General features: G+C 46.5%; 1 protein-coding gene across 1 annotated transcript in view; it reads right to left on the reverse strand.

The window, feature by feature from the left end:
• Positions 1-14,101, reverse strand: part of TMEM108 (transmembrane protein 108) — a 55,682-nt gene that overhangs the window by 443 nt on the left and 41,138 nt on the right. The window contains exons 2-3 of the mRNA XM_061554648.1: positions 5,328-6,233; positions 2,221-2,369 (exon numbers count right to left, since the gene is read on the reverse strand). Of these exons, the coding sequence (XP_061410632.1) occupies positions 2,221-2,369; positions 5,328-6,233 (1,055 nt within the window). The remainder of the gene's footprint in view (positions 1-2,220; positions 2,370-5,327; positions 6,234-14,101) is intronic.

Below are 14,101 nucleotides of genomic sequence, written 5' to 3' on the forward strand. Positions count from 1 at the left end.
GCAACCCCCATGTATAGCCTTGACAGACTGTTGGGGCAAGTGCTGTTAACTAACGAGCACAGGGGCGGCCCTAGACTAGCTGCCAGCAACTGGCGCCCGAGGCGAGCCGTGCAATCGGCGCCCCCACCGCCAAACCCCAAGGGCAGATCTAGGCTGAGGTTTTTGGTAAACTGAGAAACATTTTGCCCCTACTTTCCGTTTAATGTTTCTTATAAGCGTATTGTTTTAAACAGAGGCACAATTATAATGGGACCTGTTTTTTCTAGTATCAATGTATTTTTATTTTTCATACAGAGGCATCGTTATTCGGTTTTTCCATCCATCCGTCTTTTCAACCATTGTTTCTGAGATCAGATAAAATAGAGACACTAAATTTTCAGAATATTTCAGTATTTTTTCTGCAGTAAATAAAATATTTTACGTGAATACATTCTCAGAAATGTTGAGAAATCAATTATAATTCATATTCCCACTGTACGCGCATGGGAATTGAAATAATGACATATTTGTTATTTTATTTGTATTTTTTTTTTATCCAATTTGGCACCCCACTTAACTTGGCGCCCTAGGCGACTGCCGAGTTTGCCTATATGGACGGGTGGCCGAGGGGGTCTGTGGCCAGCCCCACGCCTGGCTGCCTTTGTATTCCCAGTTGCGATGTTTACACACCACACTGGGCACTGATTTTAGGCGGACTCGACCTAGGGGAGGCCCAGGACCAGTTCTGATAATCGTCACTGGTGTCGGTCGTGAGCGGGAATCGAACTCGGGTCGCCGGGTTCGTAGCACAGCACACGCTAAATGAAACACGACCGCTCCCTACATGTACACATACACACGCAATGTGTGAGTCTTGGCATTTGCTGAAATATCATGGCTTCAGGACCCAATCTTTTAGACTCACATGTCACCAAGCCTTGTGCAGACGAATCATGAATACTTATGAGAATTCGGTATGATTGTATATATTTTTGGCATGACGGGACAGCGAGACGTGAATGTTCGGAACAAACAAATCACACACTGTAGGGCTATAAGCAAATCAGCCGGAATGATTTCATGAGATCTCGGAAGATTAGCAGAGTTGAGCTTGAATCGTCCACGGATGAGCGACCACCACGCATGTCAGGTTGTCATAGGTGACTGTGGAGCGATGGGGTGGGCAGCAGAGGTTACGGCAGTAAAATCGATCGTTGTACTGTACTTATATGTCATGAGTATTCTCCCCGCCTTTACCAACCCTCACTGAGCGTGGCGAAGTATGGTCAACTAACCCCCACGATGTACACGGTATGGGGAAACCATCCAAAAGTGGATTGGCAAAAGGCTATACGTGTACTTTTACGCACACACTTTACTTTTCTCTTGTGTGTGGTTGCTTAATATGTGACTTCTGTATCAGCTGACAGTAAAAAAACCCACTCATTGTTCAATTACTTTTGGTGAGCACAAACTGAAAAGTATGGGACATAAACCGTTGTTTTTGTGCAAACTTCAACTTGCACATGTCACCCCGTTCAGATTTTAATTCCTTGCGCATTATCAGTCGCGTACAGTGTGCACAGTCAAGCTGTGGCGTGGCACGAGGCATGGAATTTGTGGCCTGGGTTTTGGGAAGCCATGCCATAATGCACGGTGGCACATATCTGCCCTGATATTTGCAATAACTTGGGTCCTAACCACCGTTGATTTAATCAGCAATTTTGACTCTAGTCGTCGTCATAGCCTCGTTGATAACAACACGTGCAATTTGAGTCGACCCTAAAACCTGTGGATTTTACTCAGTCATTCTCTCTCTCTGGTCGACAAAGCAACAGTTTAGTCAGACACTCTGATATATTAAATGTTGGTGCGAGAGGCTTGCAATTCGCCCTCTCCCCAGTAAGAACACGTCAACCAAATCGCTAAATTCGGTGAACGTTTCTTGCACACATATAGAGCCATTGTCAGTCTTCCTCAATGTACCGCAGCCGCTCAAAATGCGGCTAAATTATCTCAGCCTGCGTCTTCATTCAGACGAGATAATTTTGGCTCGCCATAGTCTGCCGTAGTCTGCTTCATGCTTCATCCACTCGCGGTCATCGTTATATATATACAAAAATAATCGTAATTTTTTTTTATTGAAAAAAAATAATTTCACATTTATTTTTAACATTGCAGCCAACGATGACCACCCAAGATTTCGCGAACCAAAACGAACGTCGGTCAACCGGCCCTCACCGTGGGGTGCGTCCCGTAGGGCAGGTCTTGTGGGAGCTGGACCGCGTGCCGGAAATAGTCGAGGGTGATGGCCTCGTTCCAGTAGCTCAGGTTCCTCTCGTGAGAGGCCTCTTTCCTCCGCCGGGACACACACAGCACGCCTCCTAGAACTGACGGAACGGCACGCGCGTGGCAGCGCAAGGCATTTACATTCTCGAGTTTGTCATCCCTGCGTGTCAAACGATTCCGATTAGCGTCACCACACCGCACGGTTGGCTATGTACGGCGTGAAAGAAGTTCAATGTGCATACATACATACAACTCGGGTTTCAGTAGCATGGACTAATGGTCACATATAGAGCTATACAGTACTTTCTTTTGATGTATTATTAAAATTTTTTATTTCATTATTTTAATTATTTTCATTTTTATTCACTTTATTATTATTTTTCTATCTATGTGACTTTACCGAAAGAACCAAAGAATATGAATTCCTGCAGTCACGAAAGTTTTCAGTCAAAATTTAGTACTTAGCAACATTTGCTATTACATTGCGAAATGAAGGCCTCACCTCCCCCCATGTCTGTCAAATCGCAGATGTTGTTTGACAACACATCACGACACTGGCTGCTTTGGGTTGGTGAAGGTGGGCAGTGTAGAAGTACAGAACAATAATGGAATCTTTATAGATTTGAAGCTTTCGTGACTGCAAAGATTCATATTCTTGGGTTTTTTCGGTAAAGTCACGTAGGTAAAAATTTTTCAATGAAAATAAAATAAAAATCACGACGTTTCGGAGGCAACACAAGCCTCCTTCTTCAGGTGGAACAGTCACAGCACGATAGCTGTATCAAGTAAAGTGCCTCCGAAACGTCGTGATTTTTATTTTATTTTTATTTTAATTTTTTACCTTTGTGACTTTACCGAAAAAACCCAATAATAATAATGGGATCAGTTGCACTGCCCTCTGCCGCCCACAGCATAGCCCCGAAGCAGCCTACAACACACGTTCCGTGCATGGTGCTCACCGGTGCAAGCGCGATTCAGCCTCAACCTGGCACAGAGTTCCAGTTCTGGTTCATTCCACGTGATGTGGTCACGAGAAACACTTAGCTCACCCCAATTGGTGGTCGATAACAGCACTCGCCACATAATCCATCTGGACTAACAGGGATCTTCGCCTCTGTGTATGTATCCACGGTATATGTTTCACTGCAAATCAGACATCACTTTGTTCCAAAGTATTTGATATTGGAGTGTCATCGCACATGCCGTGGGTAATAACACCACATTTAGTCACGCTTTGAGTTGTGTTTTCAGTTTATAAATGGGTGTTTTAGTCACTGCCAGGTGATTCCCAGCAGGGGATTTGTCCCCATTTTCATTATAAATGTAACGACTGCACTGTATACAACATAAGCACACGGCAAGTCGATAGATTATTTTCCACGTGAAAATAAGATGTTCACTGTTGTCTTTTTCTTCTCGTACAGGACAAGCTTCTCCTATTGGCCCGTGCGCGCAAAGCGTGTCACAGTCGCCAGAAATCTGCTAAGCCTCCGTTGTGTGACCGCTCTGAGACGTGGTATCCCATGGCCGAGGAACGTTTTACTTCCGCGAAACGATCGCAACGCCTGCTCCCGTGCTGCAATAGTTGTCAACGCCTTAAACCGAGAAGCTCCAATTCCCCTGCAAAATATTGTGCGATGTCATCGAGCCCGCACATCCCGCCTCTCCGCACCGACCTGACCTCAAGCCACGACCTCCAACCTTGAGGTTTATTCGCAGAATACGAGCAAAGGACAGACCGAAGATTACACCTATGATGTGCTGTGTGTCTGATACCGTACAGGATGAAGTAGGCATGCGTAGTGGACGAGCGGAAAGCGAATGAATCTGTATTCAACGCAACGGCCGCGATGAGAGGGGGGCCCCTAGCATCTGTACAGTGCTCTGCTCTATTTGGATGGATTCGCGTTCATCTTGGCCCCTTTGTGCGCTATGAGCTTTGTGTGAATCGGCACAAATCAATTGTAAACAACGCAGCAGCAGTGACCATAATCACAGGGCTTACTGTGTTCCTTTTGGTTGTCAGGGTGCCTTACAGCAGGAAGGGCCTGGGTTCGATGCCCGACTCATGCACCTTTTTTTTGCGTGGAGTTTGTATGTTCTCCCCATGTTCTGCATGGGATTCGTCTGGGTTCTCTGGTGTCCTCCAGTAGCTAAAAATAAAACAATATAATGTCACTGGTATTGGCCAAATATAGCAATGCCGAAAACTGTACCTGTAAATTTACTCAGTTGGGATCACGCGTAGCAACATCAACTGCTGTAAAACAAAATCGACTCGGCAGGATGTTCCTGACAAATATTATTGAGACTCAGTGGGGCCTACTCGGGTAAACACGAAGAAATTAATGAACTTAGACACTGCACAGCTGTGAAGCTCTGTAGCCACTGCCGGGTAAATGTGCACTGCTCCCTTTCTCATTACATCACACGTGCCGTGGCAATGAATAGTATCCGTGTCATGACGGCACCATGAATCTTAAGCTTTGCAGCTCTGCGCCACGAACAGCTATCTACTGTGTTTCTCCACAGCGTCTACATCACGCGGTCCGGTGTAGATGCCGCACAACTATAATCTGTATTGTCTGCTTCGTTAAGCTGTGCACTCTTAAGCAGTAAGCACCTCACCAATGTTCTACATGACAAACGCAAGCGTACAAGGGTTGGCTGTGACCTAGTAGTTACCCGACATGCTTGACAGGCGAGAATACATCAGCAACCTAATGCTGCACCGGAATCACATTGCATACAAATTCATCATCTGGCAATGAAACTTGCAATGGCAATAATTGCAACGCTAGACCACTGCATGCCAGATAACGGTCAAATGTTAGAAATGAAATGTGCCGGCAGTTATTCCATTTAAAAATTGTACCTTTTGTGAGTGCAAGCCGTGGCCAGATTGTATTGTGACGAGCCAGGAAGGAGTTCCTCCGATACAAACTGCCAAAGGGCTACGCTCGTGAAGTGAATTTCGATCGCGGCGGTGATGACGGTACATCTGGGCGCGGAGGCATTCGCGGCTCAAAACTATCGGCGAATGAATTGCTCACGCTCACCGGAGGTTGCTACGACAACAGTGATGGCCGTGACGATCCAGGCGATGTCTGCGCGCCGCAGGAGCCAGTGGAAGTGGGCGGCGGGCCCGTCCGTGTGCGCCGTCGCCGTCGTGATGAGCTTGGTGTCCGTCCACGACGGCACCGTGCCGCTCGAGAGCGACGGCGCGACGGGGGCCGCTCCGCGATCGTCCGTCGCCCGTGGGCCAACGCTCGTCCCACGGGGGCCCGCGTTCCCGTCGCCGTGCTCAGAGGTCCCCGAGACGGGCGACGACGACGACGACGACGACGACGAAAGGCTCGCCGCGCCGTCGGCATGGCCGTACGTCCAGGTGGTGATCTGGAGCGCTGGCGTCGAGTCGCCGGCCTGCGTGGTCGCTGCCCCCCCGGCCATGGCCCCCGAGCTCGACGAGGCCTCCGCGGGCAGCGCGGTGCTGAAGACACCGTAATGTCCCCCGAAGACCATCGTGGGCTGGATCACGTCGCCGGGAAGCGACCCGGGCGACGCGTCCGCCCCCGGCGTCCTAGAGGCCGCGAGCGAGGGCAGTGCAGCCGCGTCCACGGAGGCAGCGGGCGCGGACGCCGGCAACGGAACGGCCCCTCGCTCCCGCGGCGGCTCCGCCGACGGCTCTGGCGTAGGCGAGGCGGAGCTCCGCGAGGACGCCGAGTCGGGAGTCGTCGCGGTCGACAGGGCGCTCGTCCAGTGCGTGTGGGAACCGCGCTGGTACGTCCACGCTGACAGGCCAGTGCTGTCCGCCGCAGCAGCGCTGCGAGCCTCCTCGCCTGCCCCGCCGGGGGCGGAGTGCGACGCGTATCGGCTGGGCACCCGCGAGTCTCCCTGGGAGAGACGCAGCTCCGCGCCGCATACCCAGCCCCGGCACAGCAGCAAGAGGACGATGAAACCGGCTCCTGTGGATCGAGAATCGGAACGCGCGTGCGGTCTTGTCATACGGCACGTCCGTCAGAAGTATCGCTCGTTATCAACTCGTTATAATTGGACAGCGGTTTGAGCTGGGTTGGTAAAATTACACGAAGATTAAAAAGACAAAGATCCCCCATATAGCCTGAAGAGACTGTTGTGCGACTGCTGTTAGCGAGCACCTATGAAGACCTGCACGGCACACGAGGGGATGGGTGGCCAGCACCACGCCGGGCCGGCTTTGCCTCTCAAGTGGCGATGTTAACACACTGCACCAGGTACTCATTTGAGTCGACCTTCGGGGAGGCCCGGGACCAACTTAAATATTTCATCAGTTATTGACCGTGAGCAGGAATCGAACTCGGGTCGCCGGGTTTTTTAGCGCAGCTCGCTCACCACTGCGCCACCACTCCCCGTAAAATAACACACGCTCAAAACGGTGGATCAACCTCCACCACACGTCTGCAGCGGTGTTGGCGACGCACCATGCCAAGGGAGTTCCAGGTGCTCGCCAGAAGCTCGAGTGAAGTTTCGAACGCTTCTGTCACGTGTGGTTGACACCGGTGTGGCAGCAAGAGCAGTTTATGCGCATGCTGTCGCGAGAGGTCACACATTTGGCGCAATGATCCTTTGCTGGCTATACGTGATGAATGAACGAATGTGTGGGTGAAGATCGCTTTTTTCTCCAGATTCAAAATGTATTTCTTTAGAACATCTTTTTGTGTTCAGTTTTATGCCCTTCTCCTCGCACCTCCGACTAGCACGGTTGGCTACGTACGGTGCGAAAGAAGGTCAACACACATACATACTCAAGGTTTTAGATGTTTTTGGCATACTCATTATCCATTTATAGTCCACTAATATGCAACCACAGAGTTTAAACTGTTGTATAATTACTATTATTTATTAATGGATGATGCGTTTATGGACAAGCTGTAAATCACGTTCACTAATATGTATCGTTATATTGTTATTATCATTCCTACGTCCTGTTAAAACTGTGATTACATGATAATACACTTCCATCATCGTGCTAACCACATAATCGATTGTGGGGCAGCAGGTATTCATCACAAGGAGTGAAGTGACATTTCCACTTTAATTTGTTTTCATTGTAGGAAACCACTGAGTGTCATGTAATGAAAGCATATCCAAGATGCCAATCTCAAACCTACACGCAACACTGAGCGTGATTTCAGGTGTGTTTCAAACTTCATAAGAATCCTAAACACGAACAAACGAACGAAATCATCCTAAACAAATAAGTTGCGCACACTTTGCTAGCATGTTCATGCACCGAAATCCATAAGAGTGAGGACATTTATAACTATTGGTAGAATATTTAAATGTCCACAAGCAAACTTTGACAGCTGAATAATACATGGCCACATCTGTATGTGTCGCAGTACAATTTGAGCCGTGAAAGTCTCACAAAGAGGCAAGAAGTCTGTTCAGTCATTTGTACATCAATGGAAATATTTCATTTAAGAAAAGGTCTACATTGATCACGATTGGTAATAAATAATTATATTCTCTTGCTAAAAAAGTGTATGCGCAAATTCCCAATGGGTACTTTCATTCACAAAGTGGATAAAATCTCATAGTAAAATATTATAAGCTATGGATTGTAAAAATAAGAGAACAGGGCTTGCATTTTGTTTTTACTGTCCACGCAATCACTGGAACAGGAGCAGGATTCATAAAAAAAAGTTTTTTTACGGAGTAAAGAGTCTTAAATAAACAATGAAACGTTATGAACATGTTAATTAAGAGGCAGGAGATGCATTTGCTCATCTAAGTAATAGCAATGTTTTTTCCCACGCGCTTTTTAATTCGCAAACCACGGCACATTTTGATTTTAAATTAAAAGCGCCCAACGTACGTTTAAACGCATCCTTCCGTACTCCTGTATCCACATCGCTATGTTTTACGTGGTAGGTAATGCCCACTACATTCCGCCGCTGTCTGTCGCAAAAAACACGTGCCACTTTTCTAAGTCCATTCACGTTGGGGTAGTGAAGTTCGCCTTAAAACGCACGTCCTCCCCTGAGTGGACGAATAGGTAAGCGCTTATCAAAAATCCTTTGCGTTAAACTCTTGGGGGGGGGGGGGGTGGAAACGAATGCCGTGCACACAACAACAACAACAATCGTGTAAAAAGGTTGGCACATTGGACGTGGGGAGTCTAGAGGTCACCGGTTCGATCTCCAGGCATGGCAGTTGGAGAAAAATATTAACACGACTCTCTTAACCCCCCACCCATCCAGAACACCCCCGCCTCCGTTCACCCAGCCGCAGAAATTGGTGCAGCGCAGACGATTGGCAGGTCACGTGTGGTGGCGTCAAATGTGGGTCTGGCCAGCGTGCAAGAGTAGCCCAAGTTCGTTGCTTTGGTGAGAGGCGTGAAGAAGAGCTGGTCGCTTGCAATACATTTCAAATGACATACTACTTCAAATTAAGCGCAGAGAATTAAAAGCCAAAGAAAGCGTAACTCCGTTGAGTTATTTTGGAAGTTAATCTATAAGACACAACTCATAAAAAATACATATTTAATTTCACTACAATGCGTGAAAACGTAATTTAAGTAAAAACGATATTGAATATTTATGGACTGCCCTTAGGAAAATGTGGTTTTATGTGTGTGTGTGTGTATGTATGCATGCATGCGTGTATGTGTGCATGTATGTGTGCGTGCCCTTCGGACTTGGCGCGCACACTCGGCAGGTACATGCATGCCAGCACAATTATTGTCTGCCGACGTGTCCATTATTACTTCTGGTGCGAGATGGAAACGAAAACACACACACACACTACCCACTTAAAGACCCAATAAAATGTTAAATTGGAAGATGTTAATATTAATGTCATTCAATTTTGAAAATGTGCAGATTACCGTGCAAGGCGTGATTAGTGTGGTCTGCATTTTATGGGAAAAGGAATAACGCAGGAGAAATATACATATTTACTGTACGTGTGAATACATTTGATATTTTATCAATGCAATTCACTCAGTACCTGCCTGAAAGTTGCAATCTCTCATTAATCACTTTTATTTACAACATTTATGAAGTAATTTATTTGGAACTATATTTCTTTGCTTGGGCACCGGAGTTGCACAGTGATAACCCTTGTACCTCACCGCAACACTATCCTGGGTTCGATTCCCGATTCGGGCACGTTTCTGTATGGGTTTTGTATATTCTGCCCCTGTTGTATGTATGTTGAACTTCTTTCGCATCATATGTAGCCAACTGTGTTAATCGGAGGTGCATTGATTTTCTTTGGGTCCTCCAACAAAGCAAAACTCATATGCTGGAACTGCTATTGGCCAAACATCCTGTTATTTAAATTTACGGACTATGTAGTATACAATAAATATATATACAGGAGCAGGCAACTGAAGAGAAGCCTAAGCAAAGCAATATAATGCAAAAAAAAATTACATATCGGTGGACGACATGAAAATATATGATGAGGTGGATTTCTACACAGATGGTCTCTGCCAAGTTTCGCCCCAGTTCCCACGACTTGCTTCCAGTTCTACGCCCTCACTCCTGGCCAGATCGACTGCAACCACATCACTCGCAATGGGTGCATCGCATTTAATTGGGAGCGTAAATTATTCCGCAGGATCCGCAGCCTTGTCAAGTGAATGTCACCGCAGTCTCTACACAATAATGTTCAGCCCTTTGTCATTCCACTGCTGGATGAAGGTTATCTCCACATTGTGTTGGTGATTTAAAAAAAAAAATGTTTCACCATCGGCACAGACCCAAAGGCCCACATCACTCAGCAGCCAACGAACAACCGGCACTATGTACTGAGTAATAGATCGGAGTTAATACATTTCTTGAATTGAACAAGGTTACCAGAACTTGTGAAAACAGAAGATAGGAGGCTATGCCGGAGTGGCGCCGTGTGATGTAACAAGTGTTTTGTCCTGCATTGTTGTGGGTGAACGCAGTAATTGGACCATACTTCACCATGTCGCTTGGTGTGAATTGGTGAGGTGTGCTGACCACTGTGATTCCACTCTACCCAGTCTAAGCATAGCCTGAAACATGCCCTACCGCATGATGTCACTCCCAGCAGAAGCTATACTGAAACTAAGAAAACTCATAAATAATCTACAACAAAATTTTCACAGGGAACGGACATTTAAATGAAAAATGTGTCTCTATCCTTGTCTCCCTAAGGAGAGCGTTAGGTAAATCTACTCTCGCTTCACATGAGAGAATTGTGGTGCAGCACATGCAAAAACATGCATTGGCTTTTAATTTTTTTAATTTAAGTCATGTCCTGTAGGCACAACAATACCTTGTCGGAACAACACGACCTTGCCAAAAGCAGACCCAGCCTTTGCAATTATATAACGAAGCACGCTTATTGACAAACGTAATTAAACCAAGGATTACTTCTAAGCTGAGCTGACATTACCAGGTTATCATAAGCTGGTGAGAATGACCCACTGAGAATGATGACAGCCAATCCCATAACACAATGCTGATGATGATGTCACCCTGCTGCTGCTGCTCTATATAAGAACGGGAGACACAGCAGAGCCTCACCATTCTGGCGAATTGCTCGATGATGCTGGATGCAATTACCAGCGAAACGTCGTACTCAAATTGTAAATGTTGTGGCTTCAACACACCGGTGGGCTAAAGCAGTGAACTATTTGTCTTTTGTCAACGTGACGCTTTTTTACTGATTGGCCGTGTCGGGTGTTGGAGGGTTACGACACATTTATAAATAACGCGATCTAAACCCAAAAACGTTGATTATGAATAACATTGGTCGCGAAAGCCTACGTGTTAAACTGGTCAGTGAGAAATTGCGCTGTAGAAAAAGCCCAGGACGAGCCAGCCGATTGTGGTGGCGAGATGTTAACTCCCTCGCCTGGTGTGCAGGAGGTCGTGGGTTCGATCCTGACCCTGACGACTGTATATTTGGAGTTTGTGTCTCTCTCCCCGTGGTCGGGTGGATTTTTCTCTGGGTTCTCCGGTTTGTCCCTTCACATTTAGACACATACATTTTGAGTATTTGGCTGATATTAATTTCCGCATTATAAGCGACTTCGTTGAGCTTTCATTTGTGGCCAGGTTGCTTCTGAAAAAGACCTATATAGCTCAGTGGGCCATACCTGGTTTAGTAAGGGAGCCTCCCCAGTGCGCCTTGGCTGAAAAGTCACAATCGCAGCTACGTTAGGTAATCCTGCCTCAAACTACATTCTGGTCATCTCCATTGTCCCAGTGAGGGTTAGTTATGGTATCATCGGTTAGCGCGCTGCACTACGAACCCGGTGACCCAAGTTCGATTTCTGGATCGCGGTTAACACCAGTGACGATTATCTGAACTGGTCCTGGGCCTCTCCTAGGTTGACTCAGCCTCAAATGAGTACCTGCTGTGATGTATAAACATTGCCACTGGGGAGGCAAATACGGCTGGGCGTGGTGTTGCCCACTCAACTCCCCCGTGTGCCGCGTCGGCCTTGATAGGTCTGCTCACTAACAGCACTTGCCCCAACAGTCTGACAATGCTATATGTGGGATCTTTGTCTTTGTATGGTATTAACGGCCATTAATTAATTTGCTGCCACCTCGAATGATTATTTAGTTTGCTCCTTGAATGCCAAAGGTGTTGCATTTATGGCAGCTTTTTGTCATGTTCATTTTGGCAAGATATGGTTGAATTCGTTTTGCGATTAAACTCACATATTTTGTAGACGAAAGATCTCCGCAGCCATGATTACGATGAACATTCTATCTCTATTCGGGAGGAGTGACTGAGTTGTGACTTTATCACCTAATTGTCGCTGAAGTCGTCCACCTTCCCACACTGCTCTCCGTCAGCTACAAATGCACGCAAGTGAAGTAGCAATGGAAACGTTCCAGCTTCGAATCCTGCATTTGTGTTGGACACGCAGTGACACCCCCCTCGCTAACAGCACTTGCCCCTACAGTCTGTTAAGGCTATACGGGGGATCTTTGTCTTTGCATGTATGTTGAACTTCTTTTGCACCGTACGTGCTGTGGGGGTTCGTGCTGCTCTGTGCCCGTGTGATCATCCGTACCGCTCAATGACCCTTCCGACAGTCTGATAATGCTATACGTGGGATCTCTGTCTTTATTTTAACCCAACATAAAATAGGAATTTACACTTGCCTGCACACATTCACAGAAGCAAGTCAGAACTGGGCCCGTGTGCACGAATCTGCACTGAAGGACACCATAAAGCCACACAGCATGCCGGCACACACCGCCTGTCAGACACAGCTGCAGGCATACTGCCAGGCACATGACGGCTGACGTGAGATACTGCATCTCACTTAACCCTTTCTCTGCGCAGGAGCGTAACGTGCGCATCCCACCTCTTCAACGATGTGAGCCAGTGGCGGCACTGTGAATGGTCTTCTGCTAAATGCACAATCCGCATTGCTTTCCAAGATTCCAGGGCAATTCAAGGGGTTGTTCTACTATGCACAACATCTAATTGACACATCAGAGGCCAGTCCACCTTTTTTATGAACTTGGTCATCGTTTAACTGTGCTTGCTCATCTACCATAAACGAGTGCACTCCAACATCTGTGTTCAGATGTCGAGTAGTTTCGTCTTGTTTTAGCGCAGCATTTACTCACGTTCACTATCTTAGATTAACAACGTGTCTGGGAATGTTTGCTGTGATTAAGTAATGTAATTAACGGCAACAACAATAATCAACAGCTCTTTGTCAATCCACTGCTGGATGAAGGTCCCTCCATACCGTGTCGATCCTGGCGTTGGTTTAAGCATCCCTCCACCACGCCGGTCGGTTTGGTGAAGGGGGGACACCCAGGACCACAGATCACTCGCCACTGACAGTCGTCATGGTGGGGTGTCCAACTTGGGGTTCTGAGCGCAGTGCTCTTACAGCTGCGCCATTGCCTCCCCCCCCCCCAATGAGTGGGGTGTCTAAATCGATGAAGGTCCCTCCATAAATCGATGTGCTGTAATTGTGAAGGTGAGATTAATTTATCTCTGTTTTAATCGTTTTTGAGTTCTATGGTTCTATCAAAATTCATCTTCAAGTAATGTTTTACACTGCACTTTACTAGGAGCGAAAAGACCCCCCCCCCCACCCAATTAGAGATTCGATTACTTTTAAAATCGATTCGAGAATGCGTATTTTACACCGCTGTGAATGGTAGCTCCTCTAGTGGTTGCAGGGGTGACAATGTATCGATTATAGACGTGATACAAATCTGAAAACACCGATGTTTGCTCATGCGCGATGTAAGCCGTGTATTACGAGCTTGATAATTGTTAAATAAATTAATTGATGCATTGTTACACCACTGCTACTGTAATTAGGCGTTGGTACCACACAACAAGACATGCAATTACAGGTGATGTTCATTATTTTCGTTGCTTTATTATATATGGTGACTATAGAGATGCAGTCTGAGAATTGTTCTGTATTAAAAACATAAATACCATTACACGGCTTTGAATATATTACGTAGCCGGCACGATACTATTATTAATACAACCACTGAAATAATTACACCAAAGATCAACGTAAATGCTGCAGGCGTACCGCTCAGAAAGGTCAATCACTTAATATCACCCAATGCAGCGTGGCACTACAGGTTATGCACAAAGGTATCATCTATTATTAAATAATTGTAATGAAAGAGCAGCTGAATTAGGGTGCTGCAGTGGGGAGATGTTAACTACCTCGCCTGGTATACGGGAAGTCGTGGGTTCGATCTCAACCCTGATACCTGTATATTTGGAGTTTGCGTGTCTCTCTTACTGTGTCCGCGTGGATTTGTGTCCATGTTCTCCAGTTGTTTCCTCCACATTCAGAATCAACATG

Source organism: Lethenteron reissneri, chromosome 20 (assembly GCF_015708825.2).
Source record: "Lethenteron reissneri isolate LAM-NWPU_2019-01 chromosome 20, ASM1570882v1, whole genome shotgun sequence".
Classification (NCBI taxonomy): domain Eukaryota; kingdom Metazoa; phylum Chordata; class Hyperoartia; order Petromyzontiformes; family Petromyzontidae; genus Lethenteron; species Lethenteron reissneri.